A 26,331-nucleotide genomic window follows, 5' to 3' on the forward strand; every position below is an offset into this window, starting at 1 on the left:
CCCAATGTCTTCCCATCTAACCCATAAGCCAAATGGTTTACATACAAACCATCTTATCTATTTATTTTGACTATGGTTCAATTTAGTTAATTTTTGGAGTACTCATTCATACATTAAACATATGCCACACTAAAGATAAAATTTCAGTGATCTTAAGATTAATAATTATTTTTATTAAAAAGATTCTGACAAAATAAATAATTTTTTGGTTACAATAACATTATGTACCAAACATGATAATACTTATCTTTTTATTTTTATTTTTATTAAAGTTATTAGTTTATTTTATTATTTGATATTAGATAATAATTTAAAAAGCATTAAGGAGCTAACCTCGTTAATGTTTGATTTAATAACAAAAATCCTCTTAAGGTTTCTCAAAGAATTTTTTTTCTTTTTTACTGTTAATGTGCTGTTAAAACTTATTTATTGTAGATTAATGAATATTTATCAGATTATCCTTCTATCATTTATTTTAACATCTAAATCCAACGGTAGGACAATTTTTGTTATTTTAAATACTTTAGGGGGACTTATTATTCAATCAAACATCAGGGGGTGGAGAGGTCATTTTAAAAACAACAAAATAGCATTGTTGGAACGGTGCCGCTTTGCTCGTTTTGGCTAGTGGCGGGAAATCTAGGGTTTATAGCAGAATCCAAAAAAGTTTTCCGTCACTTTCCCGGAATCCAAACGGGGAAAGAACAATGCCTACTTATAAAATCAGAGGTATCGATGTGGATTTCCCGTTCGAGGCCTATGATTGCCAGCTCATCTACATGGACAAAGTCATACAGTCTCTACAAAACGTGAGTATCAGAAAAAGCTGCTTTCTCATTTCTGTCGTAAAAAGGTTCATTCTTTACCATTGCGATTTTGTGGTATCGAGTTATAAGAATAACACTTCGTTGTAGTACTATTGATGCATTGATGTTACAGGAAACAGCATCGTTTGCTTTAATTGTAAAAAGTTACATTGTTGTGGACTGTAGTTATTATGTGGTTGATTTGAATTGATATTTTTTTAATTATTTATAGTATTTAGTCTTTTTAGTTATTATAAATATTAAAACTGTTTTCTTTTTTGGGAACCTGCTATGTTATTGACGGATTAGAAGATTATGTTTTTGAGTGGTATTTTGTGATAGTGAGTAATAGTTTACATTGATTTTAGCACAAAGTGTAGTGTGCAGTTTGCTCTGCAACTCGTTAGTTTGATGATATTATGATATAAGTATGTGATTACGAAGTCCTTTTGTAAATTTTGATCCATTTTGGAGAAACTGACAAGTTTGTTAATAGGTGATTGTAAATTTGTGTTTTTGAGTTATATTATCAATTTTAAGAGTTAACATATTCAGTTTTTCTGATAATCAATTGTTTTAGTGGTATGCATATTTTTGTCTAACTGCCAGACATTGAATTGATTCTGGCTGTTGGAGTTTAGAATATGCAGTAATTTTATGGAGCTCTCAGACATGGGTAGTGATTTATTTGAACATTGGGAGATTTACGTATATCTACTGTATCATCAGATTATATTGCTATTTCTAGTAACAGTTGTAACACCTATCCCTGCATATGGCAGAAATGTAATGCACTTCTGGAGAGTCCTACTGGAACTGGGAAAACCTTGTGTCTTCTCTGTGCCACGTTGGCTTGGAGGAAGAGTTTGGGTGGTTTCAACACTTCTGGAATTCAAAAGGATGATCAGGTTGCTGGGAGCCAGTCAATTGAGGTTTTGTCACAATCTGCGGCTTCTAAGCTTCCTAAGATAGTTTATACCTCACGCACTCACAGCCAACTTCGGCAAGTGATTAAAGAGTTAAAAAGAACTACCTACAGGTCAGATCATACATTCCAAGTGCTTGCTTTTATAATTGCTGGCTTCAGCATTGAATAGACCTCCTAGATCCATGTTTACTTATTCATTTCTTGACTCTTATAGATGGTTACATCTATGACCTTAATTTAAGATATGTTAATTTGACATGCACTTGTCATGAAATCTTTCTTATATAAACCATAAGTTATGCTTTTCCAAAGTGAAACTTTGCTGTCTATTCAAGAGTATAAACAGAGAATCTTAAATTGCTACTAAGTTGGTTTTGCCATGTGGTTTTTTATTATCTTTCAATCTCAGAATTTTATTTGGATTCTACAGGCCCAAAATGGTCATATTAGGATCTCGAGAGCAATTTTGCATCCATGAGGAAGTCAGTTTGCTTCGTGGAAGTGCACAAAACAATGCCTGCAGATTCCTTTGCAAAAAGGGCTCAAAGCGTTGCTGCATTCATTATATTCGCACTGCCAGTAATTCTGAATTTATTTGTGCACTTGTTCAAGCATGCATCTCTCTCTATTTTTTTGTCTCTCTAACAGAAACTCACACGACAATTAGTGTGTGCATGACTTATTAATTTATTTATTTCTAAATATCGGAGTTTTCAGAATATTTTTTACGTGGTCCTAAATTTACAGATGTGAGTTATTTTGTCACCAGGAGTGACATAATCCGGTATAAGAAACTGATGACTGAAATTATATAAAATTAATGGAATTTTTTCAGTGCAGCGCTAATGCCATGATTTGCATTATTCTGGACCTTGTTATATATATTGTAATGTCCTTACTGAATTATTTTTATTTTCATATGCTGAAGAGTATTGATTATGTTATGACTAAAAATGTTTTAACTCCTGTTGCTAAGGCATTCGTAGCACTTTTAATATGTTCGATACCAAACAGAGAGGTTAATCTTCAAAGGAAATTCAAAAGAAATGTCTATTTATTTCACAATTTATTTCAGCAGATAGATGAAAACTGGGTTTTGGGATTTTTTTTTTTTTTTTATCCAAGTAAAATATCGTGGATATCCTTTTGATGATGGTGATATTGGCGTAATAAGATCTTATGAATGGTTAAGGAAACAAATTCATATTTGTAAATCAATAATTTTGTGGATCACTCATGCACTTAACTCAGTTTCTTTTTGTTTTAATTTTTGTAATTATTACAATCACTCTTGATGCCTGTATATTTCTATGCTTCTATTGTAGATTATTTGAAGAACAATCCTCATCTTGGAGATGAACCTATTGACATAGAGGATTTGGTCAATATTGGACGAAGATCTGGACCGTAGGTTCTGCTGGCTGTGTTATCTCTTCATTCTAACATATTTAGACAGTTTGCTTCTTAAAACACAGTTTCTTATATGAGAAACTGTTGTCACTGCTGGTGGCATGGACTGGTCTGCTTGCCATTTTGTTTGATACTTGTTTGTTGTAGGTGCCCATATTTTCTGTCAAGAGAGCTCCACAAGGTTGTTGATATCTTATTTGCTCCCTATAACTATCTTATTGATCCTGGGTATAGAAGAGGTCTTGGCCTGGACTGGGACAAAAGTATACTTATATTTGATGAAGCTCACAACCTGGTAAGGAGAAAAGACTAAGGGACTAAGTCTGTCTGTAAAACTATTGGAAGTATTGGTGTTGGTTTTGAATGTTCAATTGACTTTAAATTTCTGCTTATCCACTCTTGGAGTTAGCTGGATAAGAAGTATATGTTTCAACGTAAATGAAGCAGATTTAGTGACTTGTAATATAATTACACTTACAGCTATTCAGATGATAAGAATACAATGCAGGAAAGTTTATGTGCAGATGCAGCCTCCTTTGACTTGCATCCTGGGCTTCTTACAGCTTGCATCTCTGAAGCAAAGAATTGTATTGACCTTTCGACGAAGAGACAATGTTCAGATGACAAATCTTCGAAGCCAGAAGATTTTGCTGTTCTTAGAGGTATCTGTCATTGGTATCATGTAACTGTGTCAAATTGCAGCACAGTATCCGAATGCGTAAATATTTCTAATCTTGTAATGCTATTAGGATCTAAATTTCACTCTCAGTTGTGTTTAAGGATTATGTACATGCCCTTTTCTACCAACGTAATTTTTTTTTTTTTTTTTTTTAAACCTTGCAGTTTACCAATAGTTCATCTGACTGTTTTGTGCTGCCCTTTTGGTAGCAATAAAATAAATACTGTTACTTACCCAAAAAAAATTTAAAACTTACCCAAATATATATATATATATGTACTGTTTCTTATAAACAAAAAGAGAAGTAAAACAAAGACCAATTGAAACCCATTGTATATTCTTTGTCCTATAAACTCAGGTTATCATGCATTTAGAATTCTTTCTGCCATTTCTTCTAGCACTTTTATGCTCATCTTTGTTGTACTTCACATGGCCATATTTCTTAATGAGTTATGATATCTTTCAGCACTTCTTCTGAAGCTTGAGAAGCGAATTGCTGAAGTGCCCATTAATTCAAAGGAGTTGGGATTTACTAAGCCAGGGCCATACATCTATGAACTACTTGCTGATTTGAATATAACGAAAGAAACTGCCTCTAAGCTCATTGGTATAATTGAGGAAGCTGCTGAACTTCTAAGGGACGATAAGCTGCAGAAGGGTTTGGACACTGCCTGCAGGCTACAAAGCATTATTGACATCCTGAATATTATCTTTAGAGATAAAGGGACTGCTCATGCAGCATTCTATCGTGTAAGCTTTAAAGTCATGAATACTCATTGCATAGCCAAGTTTAGAAATTGTGGTTTTTTCCATGTATATATAAATTTCTATTGATGTCATGCTTTAATGAGTTATGTATCAGATTTTAAACTGTTATTTGTCATTTTAGGTTCATGTGCAGGAAGCTGACGCAAATGCTGCAGATGTTTTAAAAGGTAATTTACATACTTGTTTAAATTATTTTGATAATTGGGTACAGCATTTATATTTCTTGTGCTTCATACGCATTACATGTTCTCATTTCTCATAGTATCCCGGGTTCTGAATTTTCTTATTAATCTCTCTGATTAAGTTTGCAATATAAACATGTGAAATAAGCTTTCTTGCATGATTAACCTATAGTAAATAATAGTTTCATACCGGATCTTGCATATGATCATTTTCTTGAAGAATGATGGTGGTATAACTCATATAGTAAGAAGGTCTTCCTAGGTATCTTAATTTCAATGGTAACTTAATGAAGCAAGAAATTAATGCAATATGGCTGTTACTGTAGGTGGCAGAAGGGGGCTAGCAGCCTATCAGTGCTTAAGTTGGGTAATATGATATACATATTAAGGTAGTGGGTTGGGGATATGAATTGACATTGTTGTTTGAAAGTTCAACAAAGCTATATGATCATGTTTTCAGGATTATTAACATTCTAAAATTTATTTGTTAGAGTTGGGGTACAATTGGAAGTATTTTTTAGTTATATGATGTTAACATGCTCTGGTTTCCCAAAAAAAGGGACATGTTGCCAAAAAGAAGTATTGGAGAGGGGTGTTAAAAGCATTCTTCTGTATTCTACTTAAATTTAAGTGATGAGAATAGATAAAGAGATTAGAAAGTGAACAGGATATCAGAGATGGTGGTGCCAAAAGTCTTCTAGTTCTCTTAGAAATGACTTTTAGTTCCATAATTCAAAATTTTTGTTTCTTGGCAACCAAATGGAGTATAAAAAAACAATGAGACTGAATTTGGTCAGCAAAATGTTCCACTTCAAGTCATTGGCTGTATATTCCTATTGCTATTGATCTTTTCCAATTTTGTTTTAACAAATGCACAATGCATTACCCCTCTAAGATAACTGCATGACCTTTTTCTGAGTAATCTTATTGTTGAAGACATGCCATTCTGTATGGTGATAAGTGTATATCTCCATTATTGTGGTTGTGCAGGGAAGGCTTCCAGGACACTCAGCTGGTGGTGTTTTAATCCAGGAATCGCAATGCAAGAGTTCTCTATGATGGGTGTTGGCTCTATTATATTGACTTCTGGCACATTATCACCCATGGAATCATTTGCACAGGAATTGAAATTGTAAGTCGCTTCAATGCTGATTATATTATTACATTTGGTTATTTTATGACTTTGATAATTGCTAAATGGAGAAATTCTTTTGGCTATTTCAGGGATTTCCCTGTGCGATTGGAAAATCCTCATGTCATATCCTCAAATCAGATATGGGCTGGAGTTGTACCAACTGGTCCATCAAGTTACTCTTTAAATTCATCTTATCGGAATCGTGATTCTCTAGAATACAAGCAAGAGCTTGGAAATGCAATCGGTATGTAACATATACAAATTGCAATAGCCATATTGATGATCTGATGCTACTTTTGTTATTATTATGTCAATGATCTGGATGCCACTTGCTGATATGTGGAAAGGGGTGATAGGAACCTTTCATTCCAAACAGCTTTTGCTTTGTTACAACTCAATATTTGTTTTTGTTATGAATTTCAATCTTGGAAGTTATAGTCCTTAACGAATAGAGGGAACTGGTGGCCTCCTGTTACACTATACATGTGTTGGGAGAATTTCTTTTGCTTGCTTGATTGATACAAGAGAAAATGTGAGAATTTAAAGATAATACTGTAGTGGACGTGGACAAAACATGCAAAGAATTTGAATCAATTCTGGCTGTATTTTGATGTCTCTGGATATTAGGTATAGGAGAGCAGAATAGTTTTCTTATTAATGGTTATATTTCATTCATTATATCAAAAAGATGCAAGGACTTCCAATTATTAAAATATCTGATGCATTGCACCTAAATTTGGCTCTAAGTTTTACTCTTTGATAAACAAAGGTTTTAAAATTATTGTCCTCATTACTGTTGATTAATATATGCGTAATTGCCAAATTTCTTGAATATCTTCTTGCAGTCAATATTGCTCGCATTGTACCTGATGGATTGCTCATATTTTTTCCATCATACTATCTTTTAGACCAATGCATCGGGTGTTGGAAAAAGATGGTAAGGCACCAAACACAATTAAATGAAGAAGTGAGTTTTGTTATTTATTATCAGCTTCATTATCATTATTATTATTATTTTCTCTTTAAAATATGATTTGTCTCTAAGAACCTGTCTTACCCATGGAGGAAGCTAGTAACCAACCTCTATTCTGAAGTGTTGCATGTCCTGTTTTTCTTAAGGCATTATTGCCTTTGTTGTCTTAGATATAGACATTGTCGATATCTGGTTTCACACTTATCTAGCAATTTTCTAATATCACATATAAAGGTCTAAAGCTTTCATGGGCCTTTTTTTTTCCTGCTAATAACATCAGCCAATACTTCAAAGTCTCTGTCATTATTAATTCTCTTACTTCCTTGTCACGAAGCCCTGGCTAGCCCTTCCTCAACCTTTAGATTCAGGCACAAAACAAGTGGATTCATTTGTTTTTGTGTTCTTACAAATTATGTTTTGATTTTTGCAGAGTCATGGAAATTCAACATCAATATGGGAAAGAATCTGCAAATATAAGAAACCTGTTGTGGAACCCAGACAATCGGCACTGTTCCAAATGGCGATTGAGGTGCAAAAACAAAACACAAATTTAATCACCATTCTTCCATATTTAAATGTATATTTGACCTCAGGTAGTCTTGTCTGGTTTTCTTCTTTGCAGGACTATATGGCTAAGTTGAGGGACACCTCAACTTCTGGTGCAGTATTTTTTGCTGTTTGTCGTGGAAAGGTATCTTCACACAGACTTCTTAGCAACTCCTCTTTGTTGACATATTGCAGACATTTGTGTATTTTATGTGGTTGGGAAAAAGCAGAAGCTTTTTACTTTGAAACCATATATTCCTATGGAGGTCTTTGCAAGAGTCAAGATGATCTATTTTCAGAAAATGTAAAATGTCTTAGTTCCAACACATACAAACACCATGTGGATCTAAACACATGCCCAACCCCGTTTGTTTTATGCATCCCACATTAGTCATTATGATTGTGTCACCATATTTTTTAAAGAATATGTTATTGAGTAGATCCCTTTCTGAACGTATAAAGTGCTATTACTGCGATTAATTTATGAAACCCTTAGTTGTGTCTTGTTTGGTCTTATGCTTAAATGTGTGTTTCATTTTCAAATGGTCATAATAGTAGCAAGCAAATTGACATTGTGTGATTAATTAACCAGAGGAGTTCTGAGGGCTCAAATTAAGTTGCTGCATAAATGGGTGGAAAGCATATATCAAAATGATCTGTTGTAGGATCTTTCTTGAAATACTCTTTTTATTGCAAATTGTTCCATGCCCTCCTTGGTTTATGCTTCCTATCTTCTATATGTCAGGTGAGTGAAGGATTAGATTTTGCTGACTTTGCTGGAAGAGCTGTAGTCATCACGGGTATGCCTTTTGCTACACTGACTGATCCTAAGGTATGGTAATCTTCTAGCGCTTTTCTCTGATGAGATTTTGTTAGTCTTTGTATGCTCTAGTTTGCAAGATCTTTCAGTGGAATTCATTAAATTTACATAAAACATCATATTCTAAAATTTGTCTTGTTATCATGTTAATAGGAAATATGTTTGAATTTCTAGGTTGCTGGATCTCAGCTAATGGTTTCATAGATTGTCAATGATTAACATTCCATTAATTTTTATAACTCTTGGGAAGAGGTGCTTACAATTGTCTAGGTGAATTACCTGAAGCTATCATTGGGAAAGATCAAAAGAATTATTCATGCCCACACAGTAGATAGTAACTGGTTTATTTTGGTTCACTGAGCTGTTATACTTTTTATATTTACTCGACATAGGAGATATTTATTATTGGTTTGAATTATTCATGTAGGTTTTAATTGTTTTGACAACCTGCGAATTTTAATTTCTGTTGCAATTGAAGTTCAGACTTTATCTCCTTCTGTCCTGTTTTCTATTATGATGATGTGGGTTTTAAACATCCAAGTTTATCCCAAATTAATGGTTTTGATGTCTAAATGGAATATGATAGGAACCCACTCCCAAATTATTGTGGGCTTGGGCATAACTCCCCTTGGAAAATCGTCTTGCCAAGGGAGGGTTCCCAAGCCCTTATAAACCACATGCCCACCCCTTTTTCCTCTCAATGTGGGATCCCAACAGAATATCTTTGTCCTATTCATTATTTTAGCCTGGGAAATTTGTTCTGATTACTTTAATTAAAATTTGAATTGGGATAAGGAGTGGCTTCATGCTTACTTCTTTATTTGGATTGATTAGTTGGCTCCTATTTAGTTTAGAATTCTAGCAATGGGTTTTATGATTTTATCTTTGCCTTCTATTTTTAACCTTGTTATATGACAGGTTCGCCTGAAACGTGAGTTCTTGGATCTACAGGCACAATCACAGAGAGAAGGATATAAGGTGCTGCTAACCATGCATAATATTGAATATCTATTTCAACTTATAGACTCTTATTTCCCATATTAAAAAACTCCTGCTACTTTGATTAGGGGCTAAAGTTGCCGGTTCTGACTGGAGAAGATTGGTACAATCAACAAGCGTCACGGGCTGTAAATCAAGCCGTTGGACGTGTAATTCGTCATCGCCATGATTATGGAGCAATCATCTTTTGTGATGAAAGGTTCTTCTTTTCTTCTTGTCTAAGTAGACCAAATTGTATATACCTGTTGAAGTAAAGATCAATCAAATTGTAGCTTATATAAAATATCTTTTTTATGTTGTTCGCTCCAACATTTAGTTTCAAAATCTTGAATAAAGAATCCAAGTTTGATTCCAATCTTGATTAGTAAATTGCTCATGAACTAATTTTTCTGTGCAATTTTCAAGCTACTTTCATTATGTATGGGATAGTTTTCAGAATTAGTTATTAATCATAAGCACTATATTCTAAAATGATTTATTACAATCATTTTTTAATGTGAACACATGAAAGATGTTTAAGGATTTGTGAGATGTTTAAACCTTTAGATGGTTTGCTCTTTAAATATTAACATTTGTCTCTGGTGAATTGAATTGTTATCAGTGATTGCTGTTGGGCTTGAACAATGTGGGAACTCCAGTTGTCAAGAATTTTCCTGAAGATAACATATTTTTGCTTAAATTTTATTGTCCTCTTTTGATTTGAGTGTCATTCTTAATTCAACTCTCAGTTTAGAACCTTTGTCATGCATTTTAACTTCTGTGGCTCTTGTTTAATTTTTTGAGTTGCTAATAGGTTTGCACATTCAAATCGCCAATCCCAAATATCACTTTGGATACAGCCTCATATCAAGGTAATATTATGCAAGTTTCATAATAATCATTTCCCTATAAATGTAACATACTTAACACATTTCTAATTGCAGTGTTACTCCAAATATGGGGATATGGTTTATATGCTGACCCGGTTCTTCCGAGATGCAGTAATTTCTTGTCCAACAAACCACAAGTCAATAAAAATTGAAGATATGGGTAAAGTATCTTCATGTTATAATGTTACTTTTTGTTTCATGCTTTTTGTTATCCTGGTATATTTCCTTTTTTTTCCTTGGAGTTTGTGGGTGTAAGCCACTTTGACCAGAAATTCTTATACAGCAGTAATCCATGGAAAATGTTTATTAATATTTGAACTATGTATTGGTCATCTGGTATTCTTCAATGCTTATGACTGTGTGACTAACTTTAATTTTGCAAGAGCTAAAGTCTTGTAGAATTTTTTTATCTAAATGAGTTTAGGGTTGAATACCAGCCTTTTGGCGAAGTGGTTTAAAAAGAAATGACTTTCTCTGCAAAAATATAAGATAATCTTGCAGGCTTTGTGAATTAATCAATTCAATGTTATCTTCTTACTGTTACAAGTCTGCTGATTGAAACAGAAGCTCTTGGCTGAAGCTAGGAAATGTTCTTTGTATCATATGGACGCAGATGTCTCTAATCTACCAATCTGAACATCTAATTGTATCTATCCTTGGTCTACTATTTACATTTTTAAGCAATCAGTGTATGTCAAAGGTTTTTCCTCTGTATTTTAACTGTAACACCCACTCTTATGAGATCACATTTGCTTGTTATTGGAATGGAAAAGTGCGTAGGTCATCATTAAGCGTTCATTTATATTGGAAAAAGCTTCTATCTGGGTCTGGTAGGTGATATGTTATATGTGGTAATCTGATGATAGTTGTCATGTCTCAATTCGAAACTACATTTTGGGCCAAACCGACCATCTTTTTGTTTTCCATCGAAGATCTGCATGATTGGATGGATTTTCTGATATGTTCTTTGTAATAAAAGTCAACTGTTCAGAAGCTAATCAATGCCATTTTGCAGGAAATGAAAGAGAAAAAAAATCTGTGGAGCCCCTGGATAAATCCTACCCAGAAAAGGTTCTTACTTCTGTAAATTTTATTCTTTTATCAGTATGTGTTCATATTTTGAATTAGCTGTCTGTCTCACTGTTTTCTCTGTATGAGCTGTTATTCTTGGTGATATTTAATTGCAGAGTGCAGCTGTGGGTCAAGCTTGCATATCTCCTTCTGATGTCAAAAGAAGCAACAATTCAAGCCCCTTTGAAGTACTTCCTGCCAATCGCTTATCCCTCAGTCCTTACAAGGCAATTCAGGCTTTTAAATTGAAAGGTTCATGTGATCTAGTTCAGTATGAGAAAAAAATCTTACACTCTGGAAGGAAAATTACACAACTGCAAAATCGTGAAGTGATTGATTTATCTGGTAATTCTTTATTGGATACAAAACCAAGGAAAGAGGAAGCAATAGCACCTTGTTCGGCTAAGAAGCGTAAAGTACTAAATACTGAGCTTGATGCGTGTATTTCAAATGCCACTGAGATTGCATCTGGTGCTGAAAGTTCACAGTCAAGTTACCCTCTTTCTAGAACTTGTTTAGGGAAGCATGAAAAACCACAGATTTCTGATAGTAGAAGCAGGCAAAATGCTGAAGTTTCAGCCTTGCAATGTAAGGTTGATGCAACGCTCCGAAGGATAGATTCTGAGTTTCTTAGTCAAAAAAGTGAAGCTGTTCTATCTAGTGCTAGTGGTGATGAGGAAACAAAAGGATCAACATTTCTTATTCAGGTAAAGCATTTATTACTGTATGAACTACTCAGTTGCATGAACTATGTAGATGGACTGATAACAGGCTTTGTTACAGAAGTAGGATCTTTGAAAATCTAAACTCGATTCATTACAGGTTAAAGAAGAACTTAGTGCTACAGAATATAAAGAATTTGTTGGGTTTATGAAGGCACTGAAGTCTAAGGCAATGAAAATTGGTCACGTACTACAGTCAATTGCAAACTTATTCTCTGGGCCTGAGAGGCTTCCTCTTCTTAGAAGGTATTAAGTTCTTTCTAAATGTTAGATTAGACCGTGCTAACCTTAGCTGTAAAATTTTGACCAAGGCTTGATGTTTTTAGATACTGTGTTTGAATCCCCCCACCACCTTTTTTAATATATTGCTACCTTTTGATTATCTGGGATATTTTCATCTAGCATTATAATGCATCACAAGAATTAGTGTTACTAAAACTTGCTGCACCTGATGCAGCCTGAGAGCTCGTCTCTAATCATGTTGTGGCACAGCAATAACATGCTTGCAAGAGCAATTCTATTTTTACCTTTTTCACGCATATACCAGAATGATGATGCACTTCTTTGATATTATTAGAGTGGCATGTTATGCTTATGCTTATGCGTAAAGATGCAATGATATTGCAAATCTTTTAGGTTCTGCCAAACCTTAAACTAGGATTCAGTTTCAGTTAACAACTGCTTGTATTCTAGAATTGGTGTTTTTGGGCTTATCAGAATTTTAATTATGCACTATTCGCAGGAAGGAGATAAGTATGTTAAAGTTTTCAATTGAAACCTGGAGAGAAAGCATGTACTTCTAGATCAATTGAAAACTTTTATCATGTCTTCATGTATTTCCCTAATTTAGGTTCTATATTTTTCAACATTTTAGTGATCTGATTTTTAATTTATCTTATACAAGTGTCCTCATTCTCTTCTGTTGTCATTACTGACAGATTCAAAGATTATGTCCCTGCAAAGTACCATTCCATATACGAGCAGTACCTTCCGACAAATGGTTGAACTCTCCATTTGTAAAGTGAGCAACTCTATACTAGACCCGAAAGTGAAGGCATGCATATTCTTCAGCTTGATAACTTTGTTTTATAATTTAGCTTTCCAAGTCCAGAACTCTTTTCTTAATTACGTTATACAATTTGATTTTCAGGGATTTTGCGTTCTAATTGTTTTTCTGTGAATAGAGGCCACAACTCCTTACCTTGCCAGACTTAAACCAGATATAAGGTAATGGTATGTCTGGCTTTGCACGATCGCTTTTGTCCAAACTGTGAATCGCTCTCATCTCAGGGCAGGAGACCATGTTAATAAAGCAACATGGTTATAGATGTAAATGGAAGAAGATTAGATGTAAAGGTCCTCACTTACCAGCTTTTCTCTCCACCGCAATGAACCACAAGGCGGGGGCAGCCAAGTTATATGCTGCGTTTTGTCAATGTTACTGATCATTCACAAATGATTTTCCGGTAATTTCACTCACAGTTGTAGTTACAGTATTGGCATTTATTTATAAATCTGATCTAAGGTTCTTGTAATTGTTTCTGAGTGCCCCCATATTGTTGAAAAAGTATATAAATTATCCTGCAAACAAGATTTTGTAAGTACCAATTCTCTGTTTGAAGGGATCATAAAATAAAAGCAAAGTTTCTGAAATTGATGATCTATCGTGCCTGTTTAGATTACTAATTTTAAAAATGTTTCTGCGTACCTTGAGGTACACGTTGGTACCGGCTACCACTCCAGCTCCTCAAAATGATAAATAAAAATGTGTAAAGTATATCTTTGCACTTTCCCATTGGTACTTGATTTGATCAAATTAAACACAATTCTTAATTACATGTGGTAACGTGCTTTGTAATAAATGACTATAACTCCCTCTTCTCTTAACTTTGAGAAAGTTTTATGTGTATTTGCAATACAATCAGTCAATAACTATGTCAAAGTTGATGAAATCTATACGAGATACGTACAACTCTTAAATTGTAAATACCATGTTAACGCACGTGTCTTATACGTCTTACGATTGGAGGGTTGGATACTCGTATGTATGTATTCCCATGGTAGGGAAGATTTTTTTTCGTGCATTTAATACAAAGAGTAATACTATATCCACAACTTTTTTTCACAAATTTTCTCTCACAACCCTGACTTAATCAATCATAATTTATCAGATGAATCCAATTGCGAGTTGACCAATTGTTTGCGAGTTATCACATCGAAGAGAAAGTTTGTGAGAAGAGGTTGTGAGTGTAGTATTACTCAATTACAAAATAATCGGCCAATGAAAGTATGCCACATCTAACCAACCAAAGAGAGAATGTCCTATGAAAACACATATATATTTATAATCCTCAAGATTTTCATATTCACGGAATACAATAGCAATAATTGAATACCAAATTAAATTTATTCTAATCAAACTCCGGGAAACATGCAAGAGACAATACCAATACAAATGTGCTAAATCTCACCAAAACCCGCAACAAAACAAAGCTTAAATCATAAACAAAGTGGGTGATTAATTGTTTTTGAAAATCACTCACATTTATAATCCATAGTGGATTTTGCATGTGAGGGCTAAGTAGTAAGATGAATAAATCCAAAACCTTACACCCTCTCCACATTATTTAATCTAACCTATTGCCACAATCTTACGTTACATGCTCCATTTTCCTCTTCCTTTCTCTTGCAACTCGAAAATCATGTCGTGATCTCGCCGGAATCTTATTCGAATTCTGACGAAGAATGACGACCAAATCCACGAATGCCCTTATTATGAATTTGTGTGATTTATTCTCATTAAGCCTCAAGTAACAAAACAAAAGCTCCTCCAAGAAATCCCAATCAACCGTTGATTGATATTGTAGTCTCGCCTCCACCATTTCTTTCATGGAACGTCGAAAATCTCCGTATGGACTCGGAGAGTATCTCAAGACTGCGACGGAGTCACTAGGAAGCTTCACATATTTGGAATCAGTAGAAACAGTAGAGTCATCCTCATTTAGGGCAGTGGTTGAAGTTGAGGTTGAGGTTGAGGTTGAGGTTGAGATTGAAGTTGGGCCAGCCATATCCTCAGAGTTGGTGAAACTATTCCGAGCTTCTTCAATGAGCGAGCCTGAAAATCCCGGCTCCACGAAAAACCGGTGAGACCCCTGACGAATCCTTGGAGGTGAATCAAACAATGCCCCATTTGGAATTTTATCTCCATCACATTCTTCTTTCTTTTTCTTATCATCCTCGTCATTAAGATAAAGAGACTTAAAATTCTCATATAGAAAACGATCGATGTCGGAGAGCGTTGCAGCGCCAATATTATTATTATTGTTGTTGCTGCTGCTGCTTTTACCATTTTGGTCACGATCAACGGCAAATGATAAGGTTTTGGGGTGTTTGCAGCCTGAAAGGACAAAATTTTTCGAAGTTGAGAATGAACTAGAGTATCGTAATTGAATATTTGATGGGGATTTTTTTAACTTGGAGAGGCATTTTTTGAGAGATTTTTGAAGGTGCTTGGACATTATTGTTGGCTGTGGATTTCTGTAACTTTAACTGTGTTTGGGTTTGAGTTTGAGTTTGAAGGATGTGGTGTGGTTTATAAATGAGCAAGTAAAGGAAAGTAACATAATTATTTATTGTTTTTGGAAACGTATTTAGTGTATTAATTTAGTTGAGATTCTTAAAAAGAAAAAAGGATAGGGGGCATGAATTTTGTTGGAGATTTGGTAGCCTAGCCAGTAAGATTTGTTTTAAATTAATGCAAAATATTAATATATGGTTAAATAATAATAATAATAATAATATGAGATATTTCAGTTTCCTTTTATGCAATGTTTTTTATGGATTTGCTATCTATTCATTCATTAATTGTCAAAATTGAATGATATTACCATTTTTTTTTAATATTTTCCATCTCCTTTATCTTTAAATTAATTGTCGTTGGTAGTTACTAAAAGTAAGAACTTCTTGTGATGTATATTTGTCTCACGGTGCCAAAGAAGATGAAAAATTGAAAAAAAAAAAAAAAAATTAAAAATGAATGATATTACATGAAAAAAAAAATCAATTTAAAAGTGAATGATGTTATATTTCATATTGTTATGTAAAAATCGAAAAATAGAAAAAAATTTAATATTTAGCTTTACTCGGACTCGAAGTAGAGAACTTTAGTGAAATAGATTGACGCCATAACCCACTACACCACGAAACATTAATATTTGTTTAGATTGTAGATTTTCATTTTATCATATTTTAGAAAAAAGAGGTTTGAAATTAAAAGGGCATGATACACACTTGGCAAATTTTAATTAGAAGAGCATGACACACGCTTCACAAATATCAACTCAAAGAGCATTGATTTAATTAGAAGAGCATGACAGTTTCCGCCAGAATTACATATTATGATAAACAGTAATGATATCGACACCGAATTTGTGCATTAAAGTTTTTTATCAAATGATGCGGTATCCATTAAGATGTGGTCACATTAGATAGAAAATATTGATTCTATGAATGGACGGTCGTCCATCTTACATGGATGACTGTCTATACGTTATAGACGATCGTTCATCACAAATGGACGATCGTCCATGGCAATATCAATGGACTCCCGTCCATATAATATGGATGTATTTCTATTTATTATGGACAAACGTCCATATAAGATGGATGTTCGTCCAGAAAAGTTTAAAAACAAATAATGGACGGTCGTCCACACTCAAAATCTAGTTTAATAAAAAATTTTCTTTAAAATTTTCAATTAGAATGTTTAAAAATTTAGGCCTCTCAAAATAGGTTTTAAAAAACAAGTTTCATTTCTCTCTTGCTTTGCATTTTTTTTATAAATGAAAAAAAAAATTTTAGTTTTAAAAAAAAATTATTTGAGTATGGACGCCAATCCATCTCATTTGGATGTCCGTCCATTGTATATGGACGACCGTCCTCATTAGATGGACTGCCATCCATACTTTGTAATTAAAATCAAAGTTTTTTTTTTTTTTTTTTTCATCTAAAAATTTTGTGCTTTAAAAATGAATATTTCATCTAAAAATTTTGACGCTTATTTGTAGAAGCGTCTTATAAAATCTATAGGTTTTTATAAATGAAAAAGAAATTGTAAATTAAAAAAAAATATTATTTGAGATTTACTGGCGTCCATACTTTGTGCTTTAAAATTATATGGACGACCGTCCATAGTAAAGGGACTCCCGTCCATATATTATGGATGGGAATCCATTGATATTTTCTAGACTCTCATCCATTCGTAATGAACCGTCGTCCATAAGATATAGATGAGCGTCCACAATTGTTGGACGGCTGTTTATTCACTGAATATCTGTGTTGTGTCCTATATGGCACGTCCAAGTCAGATGCTACATAGATCGATGTAAAATTTCGGTACCAGCATTCGGTGTCCGTAACATTTTGGTATGACATGATAAAATGGGTAGTTGGTTGATCACAAAAATGTAAAAAGAGTTTTTGAGTGTTATATTACTAAAATAAAGTTTCATCAAATAATATGGAGATGTTTTTGATATTTTTAACACTTTAAATAAGCTTACAAACATAAAACAACATATTATTTAGTCATTTATCTTCATAAAATTGACTATGCAACCCACCCATGGGCAGGGTAGCCTAGCCGTAGCGGCCGAATCAAAGGGGATACAAATAGTTTCAACCAGACCTGACAAACGGATGAATTGGACTGTACGGGTCGGGTAACAACGGACACAGGTTAAACAGGTAAGAAAATACATCACTCGTACCGATCATGCGGGTCACCCGTTTCTTTTATTTTTAAAAATTTTTCCTAAACAGTTTCTTCTTTTTTTTATTTTTTTCTCCATTTATTTCTTTATCATTTGCCATCTCCACATTTTTCTCTTTCATTTTCGTCTTCTTCTCTCTCTCTAATTCTTCTTCGTCTTTTTCTCCCTCTCCACTTTTTCATATTTCTTCTTCTTCTCTCCGATTCTTCTTCATCTTTTTCTCTCTCCACTTTTCATATTTCTTCTTGTTCTTGTTCTTTTTCAGTTCGTCTTATTCTTCTCCCTCTCTCCAATTCTTCATCTTTTTCTCCCTCAATAGATCTATAATCTCCATTGTGGCACCGGTGAGGGTGAGCATGTGTTGGCGCCGTGGAAGGCTGCCGGCGAACGGCAATCACTTCACCGCTTGATCATGCCTTCTCTTGTTGATTTGTGGGTTTATTTTCTTGGTACGAATGTTGATTGGTCTTTTTTTGTTGGAAAATATTTGTAGTTTAAGAGAGGAGAATATGTGATATTTTTGATTTGTTGTTTGGGATTTAAAGCAATTGTTGATTTCTTCTTCTTCGGTCTTCACTTGGCCTTACTGATTTTTTTTTATTTTGTGCGGACACCCGTGGGGATTACCCGGCCCAGGCGGATCGGGTACGGATAATACTCTCACGGGTATTGACTCTTGAATACATTAACCCGTACCCATTAAAACTAACCGGATACCCACCTGCTTATTACCCCCTTTGCTAGGTCTAGTTTCAAACCACAATCCCAGGTTTAATTCTCCTGAGGGGCCGCGGCTGTGGATGAAAAAAGCACTGTCTATTAATTCAGCTTTATTGGAAATCACCGAAATGTATTTTTTTTGTTTTTTTTAATTATTGATTTTTTGCATGAAAATACTTTCGTAGATTGAAATTTATATTTGATTTGGTTGGGGTGCGCCAGGCCCTTGCAGTAGTGCAACGCATGGGCGACGCTTAAGGAACCCAGTAGCAAGCTACTGTAGTGGATCCTTCCCCTAAAAAAATAAATTTAATATCATGTGAGACGATGTCCCACGTATCAGTTATTAAACTGATAAGAACGGATACTACACTTGATCTTAGCCAAAAGGCCGAGAAAGGTATGCTTTGTTCGTTGGCTCAATTGTTATTTTATAGCTCTATTCTGCATTGTGTCTTCTGTTGCTTAATCAATGTGGGAGAAACCAGGCCAAACATTGGTGCCTTTATTTATGCCAATTCATACGTGATTTTTTTGATTTGTTTAGCAATAATATGAAAGCTCTTTTTCATTAATTAAATACTGAAGTACTAGTCGCTGATTTTCTGCTATCAGTAGACTGAATTATGACTATGTATGTTGATTTCTCTCACCATAACTGCTTCAAGGAATTTTTTTTAGGCAGCACTGCTTAACTGGACTTGAACTTGCTAACCAAACAAATTTCGGATTGCAAAAAGTACCCATCAAATGACATGATAAATATTGGCATGGTTAAAGCATTCAACAAATTATCCTTCAATAAATCTGAAACAGAACCAGTGTATGTTTGTCGTTCCCATGCCATCACCTCTAAAACCAAATCAAGGTTGTGTTACATGCACAGTCTTGCTGCACTTATAAATTAAGCAAGATTATATTTATATACAGCAATTTTCAGCACTCAAGAGAGAACAACCAAGATTGTATTATTATAAAGCAATTTTCACAAATAGATTTGATAGGGAGCTGCACTCAAGAGAGAACAACCCTCCAAAAATAGAGGTATGCCGTTTAGAATGGCGAGCACACGGTATTCTTTAGTAAAAGGCGAAAGAATAGTTCGCTTTGTGCTCACCACGCGGCTCCATGCTTGGAATGAGGAATTTACTGCATTTTATGTATCTACTTTATGGGTGAGGAAACTATCTTCTAGGCTATGTGGGATCAGAACCATGTCTACATTTATTGCTTCTCTCATAAGCTCATTAACCAATATATCTTTCCAAAGTATCATTGACTAACGACCATGCCAAGCAGCTCCCATAATCGATATCAGAAATCAGAACTCACTAACACAAAATGCACTTGTCGGGAGGATACAAAATAGAGTGAAAATTGCTATAAAATTGCTCTTGCTGAAGTGAAAAACAGAGTGAGAATGTTAGGAAAATGCTCTTGCAGGGAGGGTCATAAACAGAGGAGAATGTTATGAAGATGGTTCATTCAATTAAATCTATTGTTGGTTGTTTAATTACATCTTAAAATTCCCAATAATTCACTGGAGTCCAGACACATCTACCTCAAGAAAACTTATTACTTCGGCAATCAAGTGTATAAATTAGTAAAAGCATGGCCGAAAGTTGCTTGGAATGATCTGGTTTGGTTCCAAAATTCTATCCCTCCCCATGCTATGACCTACTGTTAAACTCAGAATTGAAGTAGAACTAGATTTGGAAGGGGTGTGCCAGGTCCTTGCTGTAGTGCAACGTGAGATATACAATAATTTTCTTCGGACTTAACGCGTGCGCCTTTCATCTTCAAGTATTTGTTTTCGGCTTTCAATCTACTTAATTGAGAGAACCCAAATCTCTCTAGATCTTCTTTGCTAACAATATAAAATGTGACAACATCCTACTTGAAAATTATGGTAAATCAAGATAAAAAGAAATTTCAACCAATGCCATGATCAGTTACTAAAGCATTCCAAGAAGTCAATCATGTCAAGAAATATAAGTTAGGAGAATAAAGCAGTTGAGATATACAAGTACAACCTGCACATAAAATTTTCCAACTACTGCGGCTGTATTGAAGGACTTCTTAATTTTCTCAGAATTTTGCTGCAATGACAGCAACATGTAAATTAATTTAACTTCATGGTTTCAATGAATCCAACAATATCACTAATTAAACACTCACAGCATAAATAGAATTGAACAACATTACAACAAAAGCTACACTAAGTGGTGGACCCAAGATTTTTGCCAAGGGGGAGCCTTCGCAACTCTATCATTGTTTGCCAAACAACTAGTAAAAACTTAAAAAAATCATCGAACCTTAGCAAAAAAAATAATACAATATCAAGAACCTGAAAGAAAAGAATGCAATAACACAATTTTTTCCTACTTGAATAAATCTACGAGAAGCAAAATTTTGAGTAAATGTGTAGAGTAAACCTTGAGCAAAGCCTTCTTTTAATTATTTTTTTATTTTTAGCTTCCAAAAATTATAATATAAATTTTTATTTATGACTTTGATCAGATTTAACCTAAACTAAAGTCAACCAAAACTTAAATTAAGTCAACGTTACGTTGACTTTTAATATGAATTAATTAAGAAAATGGGGATTTTTTTTGGTATAAACATAGGTAGTGACTCAAATTTCTTTAATAATTTTAAGCAGTTGAACGGTGACGTTTGAAATATAGAAAAGTGGTGGGTGAATAATAACGTCATTTAAAATATAGTTAAGGTTTTAATTCGGGAAAATATGAATATTCTTAGACACAAAACACAAAATAAACTCACAATATCCATGTCTTTTTTCCTCAAATTAGAATAAAAAACCTTAAAAAAAAAGCATGATTCAACCTTAAAATAAACTAAATTGAAATTAGCAATACATATACTAAAACTGATAAAACAGAAAATGAAACTAATTGTGACACCTTAAATAGTAAAAGCTTCAACAATTTTAGTCTTGAAAAGCTTTAAGAGTGAATAACATGAGAAAGGGAAAGAGAGAATGAGGGAGTAAATAATTTTAGGGATAAAATCATAAAAAGCAAGTGAAACCGTGGAGAAGAAGAGTGAACAGAGTTTTAAACTTTTAATATGATGTGGGCTTGGAATATATATATTAATAGCAAGTTTTTTGTAGGTCTAGATATTTGTTTTCGATATTTTTAACACTTTAAATAAGCTTATAGACATAAAACAACACATTATTTAGTCATTTATCTTCATAAAATTGACTATGTAACCCACCCATGGGTAGCCTAACCTGGCAAACGGGCGGGCTGGATAGTACAGACCGGGTAATAACGGATACGGGTCAAACGGGTAAGGAAATAAATCTTGTATCCGGTAAGGGTGTTCAAAAGTCGGTTAACCATTTTTCTAAACTGAACTGAATTTTCGGTTCGGGAAAATTCCTGAACTGAAACCGAACCGGTTTTAGGGAAAACCAGTTTTAAAAAAAAGCGATTAACCGGTTTTCCCTTTTTTTTTTATTAAACTTTTTTTTTTTAAAATTTTGTCCTAAATTAAATTATAAATATAAACAATACATTGGGAACTAAGAAAAAAAATTTGGGTTGGGATTTTAGATTGAGTGAACTAGGGTTTAGTTTAGGTTATTATTTAATATATATATATATTTGAAAAACCGGTTTTCGATTAACCGTTTCTAATTTCTCCTGAACTGGTAATCGAATCCAAAATTTAGTTTTTTTAATTTTTTGAACCATAATCGAATCGTTTTTTCAATTAATCGATTTTTCGATTCGGTTCGATTTTTACATTTTTTTTAAATACCCCTGGTATCCGGTCATGCAGGTCACCTGTTTCTTTTATTTTTAAAAATTTTTCCTAAACGGTTTCTTCTTTTTTATTTTCATATCCACATTTTTCTCTTTCATTGTCGTCTTCTTCTCTCTCTCTCCAATTCTTCTTCTCTTTTCCTCCCTCTCCACTTTTTCATATTTCTTCTTCTTCTCCCTCTCTCCAATTCTTCTTTGTCTTTTTCTCCCTCTCGACTTTTTCATACTTCTTCTTCTTCTCCCTCCCTCCAATTCTTCTTCATCTTTTTCTCCCTCTATAGATCTATAATCTCCATTGTGGCCACCGGTGAGGGTGAGCATGTGTTGGCGCCGTGGAAGGCTGTAGGCGAATGGCAATCACTTCACCGCTTGATCATGCCTTCTCTTGTTGATTTGTGGGTTTATTTTTGTTGGTATGGATGTTGATTGGTTTTTCTTTGTTGGAAAATATTTGTTGTTTAAGAGAGGAGAATATGTGATATTATTGATTTCTTGTTTGGGATTTAAAGAAATTGTTGATTTCTTCTTCTTCGGTCTTCACTTTACCTTATTGATTATTTTTTTTACAGTGTGCGGGCACCTGTGGGTACCCACGGGGATCACCCGGCCCACCCATGAAAATAACAGACGGGCCGGATATGAGCAATATTCCACAGGTCTTAATTACATTAACTCGTACCCCAGATTTGCTAGGTCTAGCTTCAACCCACAACCCCAGATTTAATTCTACTGAGGTGCCGCGGCTGTGGATAAAAAAAGCACTGACTATGCATTGAGCTTTATTAAAAATCACCGAAATGTATGCTTTTTGTTTTTTTTAATTGATTTTTGCATAAAAATACTTAAAAGAGAATGAAATTTAACTTGATTTGGTTGGGGTGCGCCAGGCCCTTGCAGTAGTGCAACGCATGGGCGACGCTTGAGGAACCCAGTAGCAAGCTACTGTAGTGGATCCTCCCCCTAAAAAAATAAATTTAATATCATGTGTTACTATGTCCCACGTATCAGATATTAAACTGATAAGAACAGATACTACACTTGATCTTAGCCAAAAGGCCGAGAAAGGTATGCTTTGTTCTTTGGCTCAATTGTTTTTTTATAGCTCTATTCTGCTTTGTGTCTTCTGTTGCTTAATCAATGTGGGAGAAACTAGGCCAAACATTGGTGCCTTTATTTATGCCAATTCATGCATGATTTTTTTTATTTGTTTAGCAATAATATGAAAGCTCTTTTTCATTAATTAAATACTGAAGTACTAGTCGCTGATTTTCTGCTATCAGTAGACTGACTTATGACTATGTATGTTGATTTCTCTCACCAGAACTGCTTCAAGGAGTTTTTGTTCACTCACTAACATAAAATGCACTTGCCGGGAGAATAAAAAACAGAGTGAGAAATGCTATAAAAATGCTCTTGCTGGGAGAGTCATAAACGGAGGAGAACGTTATGAAAATACTCTTGCTGGGAGAGTCATAAACAGAGGAGAATGTTAGTGAAGATGGTCTAGACACATCTACTGCAAGAAAACTTATTACTTCTGCAATCAAGTGTATAAATTAGTAAAAGCATGGCATTTTTAACAAACAGTTTATATACTCCACTTTTATTTATGGTCAAGCACAATAAAACATTGTTAGCTCTTTGTTTCTGATGCATGTGGACAATTGCTCTGGAAAGATGACCTCCTGTTAAACACAGAATTGAAGTAGAACTAGATTTGGAAGGGGTGTGCCAGGTCCTTGCTGTAGTGCAACGTGAGATATACAATAATTTTCTTCGGACTTAACGCGTGCGCCTTTCATCTTCAAGTATTTGTTTTCGGCTTTCAAGCAAGCAACCTTCAACCAAAAAACGTCTACTTAATTGAGAGAACCCAAATCTCTCTAGATCTTCTTTGCTAACAATATAAAATGTGACAACATCCTACTTGAAAATTATGGTAAATCAAGATAAAAAGAAATTTCAATCAATGCCATGATCAGTTACTAATGCATTTCCAAGGAGTCAATCATGTCAAGAAATATAGGTTAGAAGAATAAAGCAGTTGAGATATACAAGTACAACCTGCACATTAAATTTTCCAACTACTGCGGCTGTATTGAAGGACTTCTTAATTTTCTCCAGATTTTGCTGCAATGACAGCAACATATATATTAATTTAACTCCATGGTTTCAATAAATCCAGCAATAATATCACTAATTAAACACTCACAACATAAATAGAATTGAACAACATTACAACAAAAGCTACACCAAGGCATAATTTGATATGTTTAGTATTTCTCCTTACTTTCCGTAGTGTTTTAAAGTTTTGAACCTGTTAGATGATGCTCATAAACATTACAAGACATTCCTTCTTAGCTCACTATATTCATTCCAAAATATGGATAACCAATGTAGGATAGAACTACGAAAAGGGCTATGATGAAAGCACAAAAGCTTCGAGTATTTTGCGAAGCGATTATGAAGGAATTCACTTGTTTGCAAGAGAAAAGATTAAGTTGATTAATCCTGCTTGGTTTTGGGACTGGCTGTGTGTCATTTAATGGTGTTTGAGCTATCGATGTCGCCGGCCACAGCTTTGATTTGGTCATGTATTCTACAGGAGAAGCTTCTTTACTAGTCTCATGTTGGTGTTCAATTTGGTTTACAATTTCATCATATCTATTTGCCCCCGAAAAACCTTCACACCTGTGTTACGTTTCAGCAATGTGGAGCCAGAGGCATCAAGTGAACCGGCTGCAGCATCAATTAGAACAACAATACTGTGATAAAGATGTATAAATTTCCATATACTGCAACAATTAATATAAATTCCCATATAAATTAAGAAATTTTGATCCAATTTTAGATCAGTTAGAAATTTCCATACAATTTATTGAATCAAAATATTAATAATCATGCATTAAAGTTGACGTTATATAAGCAAATCTGATAAAAGAGAGAATGCAAATTTTAGGTACCATTAGTTAGCGGGTTGGGATGATGATCAAATGAGAATGTTAGTAGGGATGATTAATTGAGCAGATCATGATCAGAAGTGATACGCCTAAAATAGGGGCTAACATATGCTGACATCATCAACCACCAATTAGAATCCAAGAAACCATTCTACCGTCTAGAATATGACATGTCTTCAAAGGTAAAAAGAATATACGTGTCATAGACCCAAACTGACTCAAGATGTTATGTAAAAATTGAAAATGAAAATATAATTTAATTTTTAGTTTGCCCAGACTCGAATTGGAGACCTTTAGTGAAACCAACTGCACCACAAAACATTAATATTTGTTTAGATTGTAGATTCTTATTTTTATCATATTGTATTAAAAAAAGGTGTGAAATTAAAAGGGCATGATACACACTGGGCAAATTTTAATTAGAAGAGCATGATACACACTTCACAAATATCAACTAAAAGAGCATTAATTTAATTAGAAGAGCATGATAGTTTCAGTCAGAATTACATATTATGAAAATAAAACTGTTATGATAAAATGGGTAGTTGGTTGATTACAAAAATGTGAAAAGAGCTTTCTAGTCTTATATTACTAAACCAGAGTTTCATCAAATAACATGGAGATGTTTTTGATATTTTTAACACTTTAAATAAGCTTATACATAAAACAACTTATATTTAGTCATTCATCTTCATAAAACTGACTATGCAACCCACCCACGGATAGCCAAGTGGTAAGGGCGAATCTAGAGGGTTGAAGCTAAAAGGTTTCAACCTACAATCCTAGGTTCAATTCTTATGAGGGGCTGGACCGTGAAGATGGATAAAAAAACACTAACTATGTATTGAGCTTTATTGAAAATCACTGAAATGTATGTTTATGTTTATATATATATATATATATATTTTTTTTTTTTTGTATAAATAAGATAATCGTCTGAACTTGAACCATATTTTGTCTTATGACTCATCAATTAGATAAGTAAATCTTTTGAAAGAAGTCTAAACCTAAACTATGAATTGTCTTACGACTTATCAATCACGTAGATGAATCTTTTGAAAGAACTCTTCAATTCGCAGATGAAATGATCCCTTCTTTCCTTACTGGTTGATCCCCAGACCTACTTCTACTCTTTTCGCTTTATCAACTAATCTTATTCTTGGATCTTGTTC

General features: G+C 34.0%; 2 protein-coding genes and 3 non-coding genes across 5 annotated transcripts; 1 reads left to right on the forward strand and 4 right to left on the reverse strand.

Moving 5' to 3' along the window:
• Positions 1-638: 638 nt before the first annotated feature.
• Positions 639-13,546, forward strand: LOC116123716 (regulator of telomere elongation helicase 1 homolog). Its single transcript, XM_031409473.1, has 23 exons — positions 639-809; positions 1,589-1,845; positions 2,165-2,313; positions 3,060-3,141; positions 3,292-3,439; positions 3,653-3,806; positions 4,290-4,573; positions 4,713-4,758; positions 5,764-5,905; positions 5,998-6,152; positions 6,754-6,845; positions 7,312-7,410; positions 7,504-7,572; positions 8,173-8,259; positions 9,166-9,225; positions 9,315-9,445; positions 10,040-10,097; positions 10,170-10,275; positions 11,131-11,186; positions 11,303-11,893; positions 12,009-12,154; positions 12,847-12,962; positions 13,059-13,546. The coding sequence occupies exons 1-22, from the start codon at positions 708-710 to the stop codon at positions 12,911-12,913; spliced, it is 3,081 nt and encodes a 1,026-aa protein (XP_031265333.1). The 5' UTR covers positions 639-707; the 3' UTR covers positions 12,914-12,962; positions 13,059-13,546.
• A 743-nt stretch (positions 13,547-14,289) lies between these two features.
• Positions 14,290-15,442, reverse strand: LOC116123636 (transcription repressor OFP14-like). Its single transcript, XM_031409380.1, has one exon. It carries the CDS (start codon positions 15,424-15,426, stop codon positions 14,560-14,562), a length of 867 nt encoding a protein of 288 aa, XP_031265240.1. The 5' UTR covers positions 15,427-15,442; the 3' UTR covers positions 14,290-14,559.
• A 3,165-nt stretch (positions 15,443-18,607) lies between these two features.
• LOC116123756 lies at positions 18,608-18,803 on the reverse strand. The gene has a single exon (XR_004127101.1). It is a non-coding gene; the product is annotated as a U2 spliceosomal RNA (small nuclear RNA).
• Positions 18,804-19,408: 605 nt separating this feature from the next.
• LOC116123743 lies at positions 19,409-19,525 on the reverse strand. Its single transcript, XR_004127089.1, has one exon. It is a non-coding gene; the product is annotated as a U5 spliceosomal RNA (small nuclear RNA).
• A 3,547-nt stretch (positions 19,526-23,072) lies between these two features.
• Positions 23,073-23,268, reverse strand: LOC116123729. The gene has a single exon (XR_004127076.1). It is a non-coding gene; the product is annotated as a U2 spliceosomal RNA (small nuclear RNA).
• Between the last annotated feature and the right edge of the window lie 3,063 nt (positions 23,269-26,331).

The sequence above is a fragment of the Pistacia vera genome, unplaced genomic scaffold (assembly GCF_008641045.1).
Source record: "Pistacia vera cultivar Batoury unplaced genomic scaffold, PisVer_v2 Contig144, whole genome shotgun sequence".
In the NCBI taxonomy this organism is placed as follows: domain Eukaryota; kingdom Viridiplantae; phylum Streptophyta; class Magnoliopsida; order Sapindales; family Anacardiaceae; genus Pistacia; species Pistacia vera.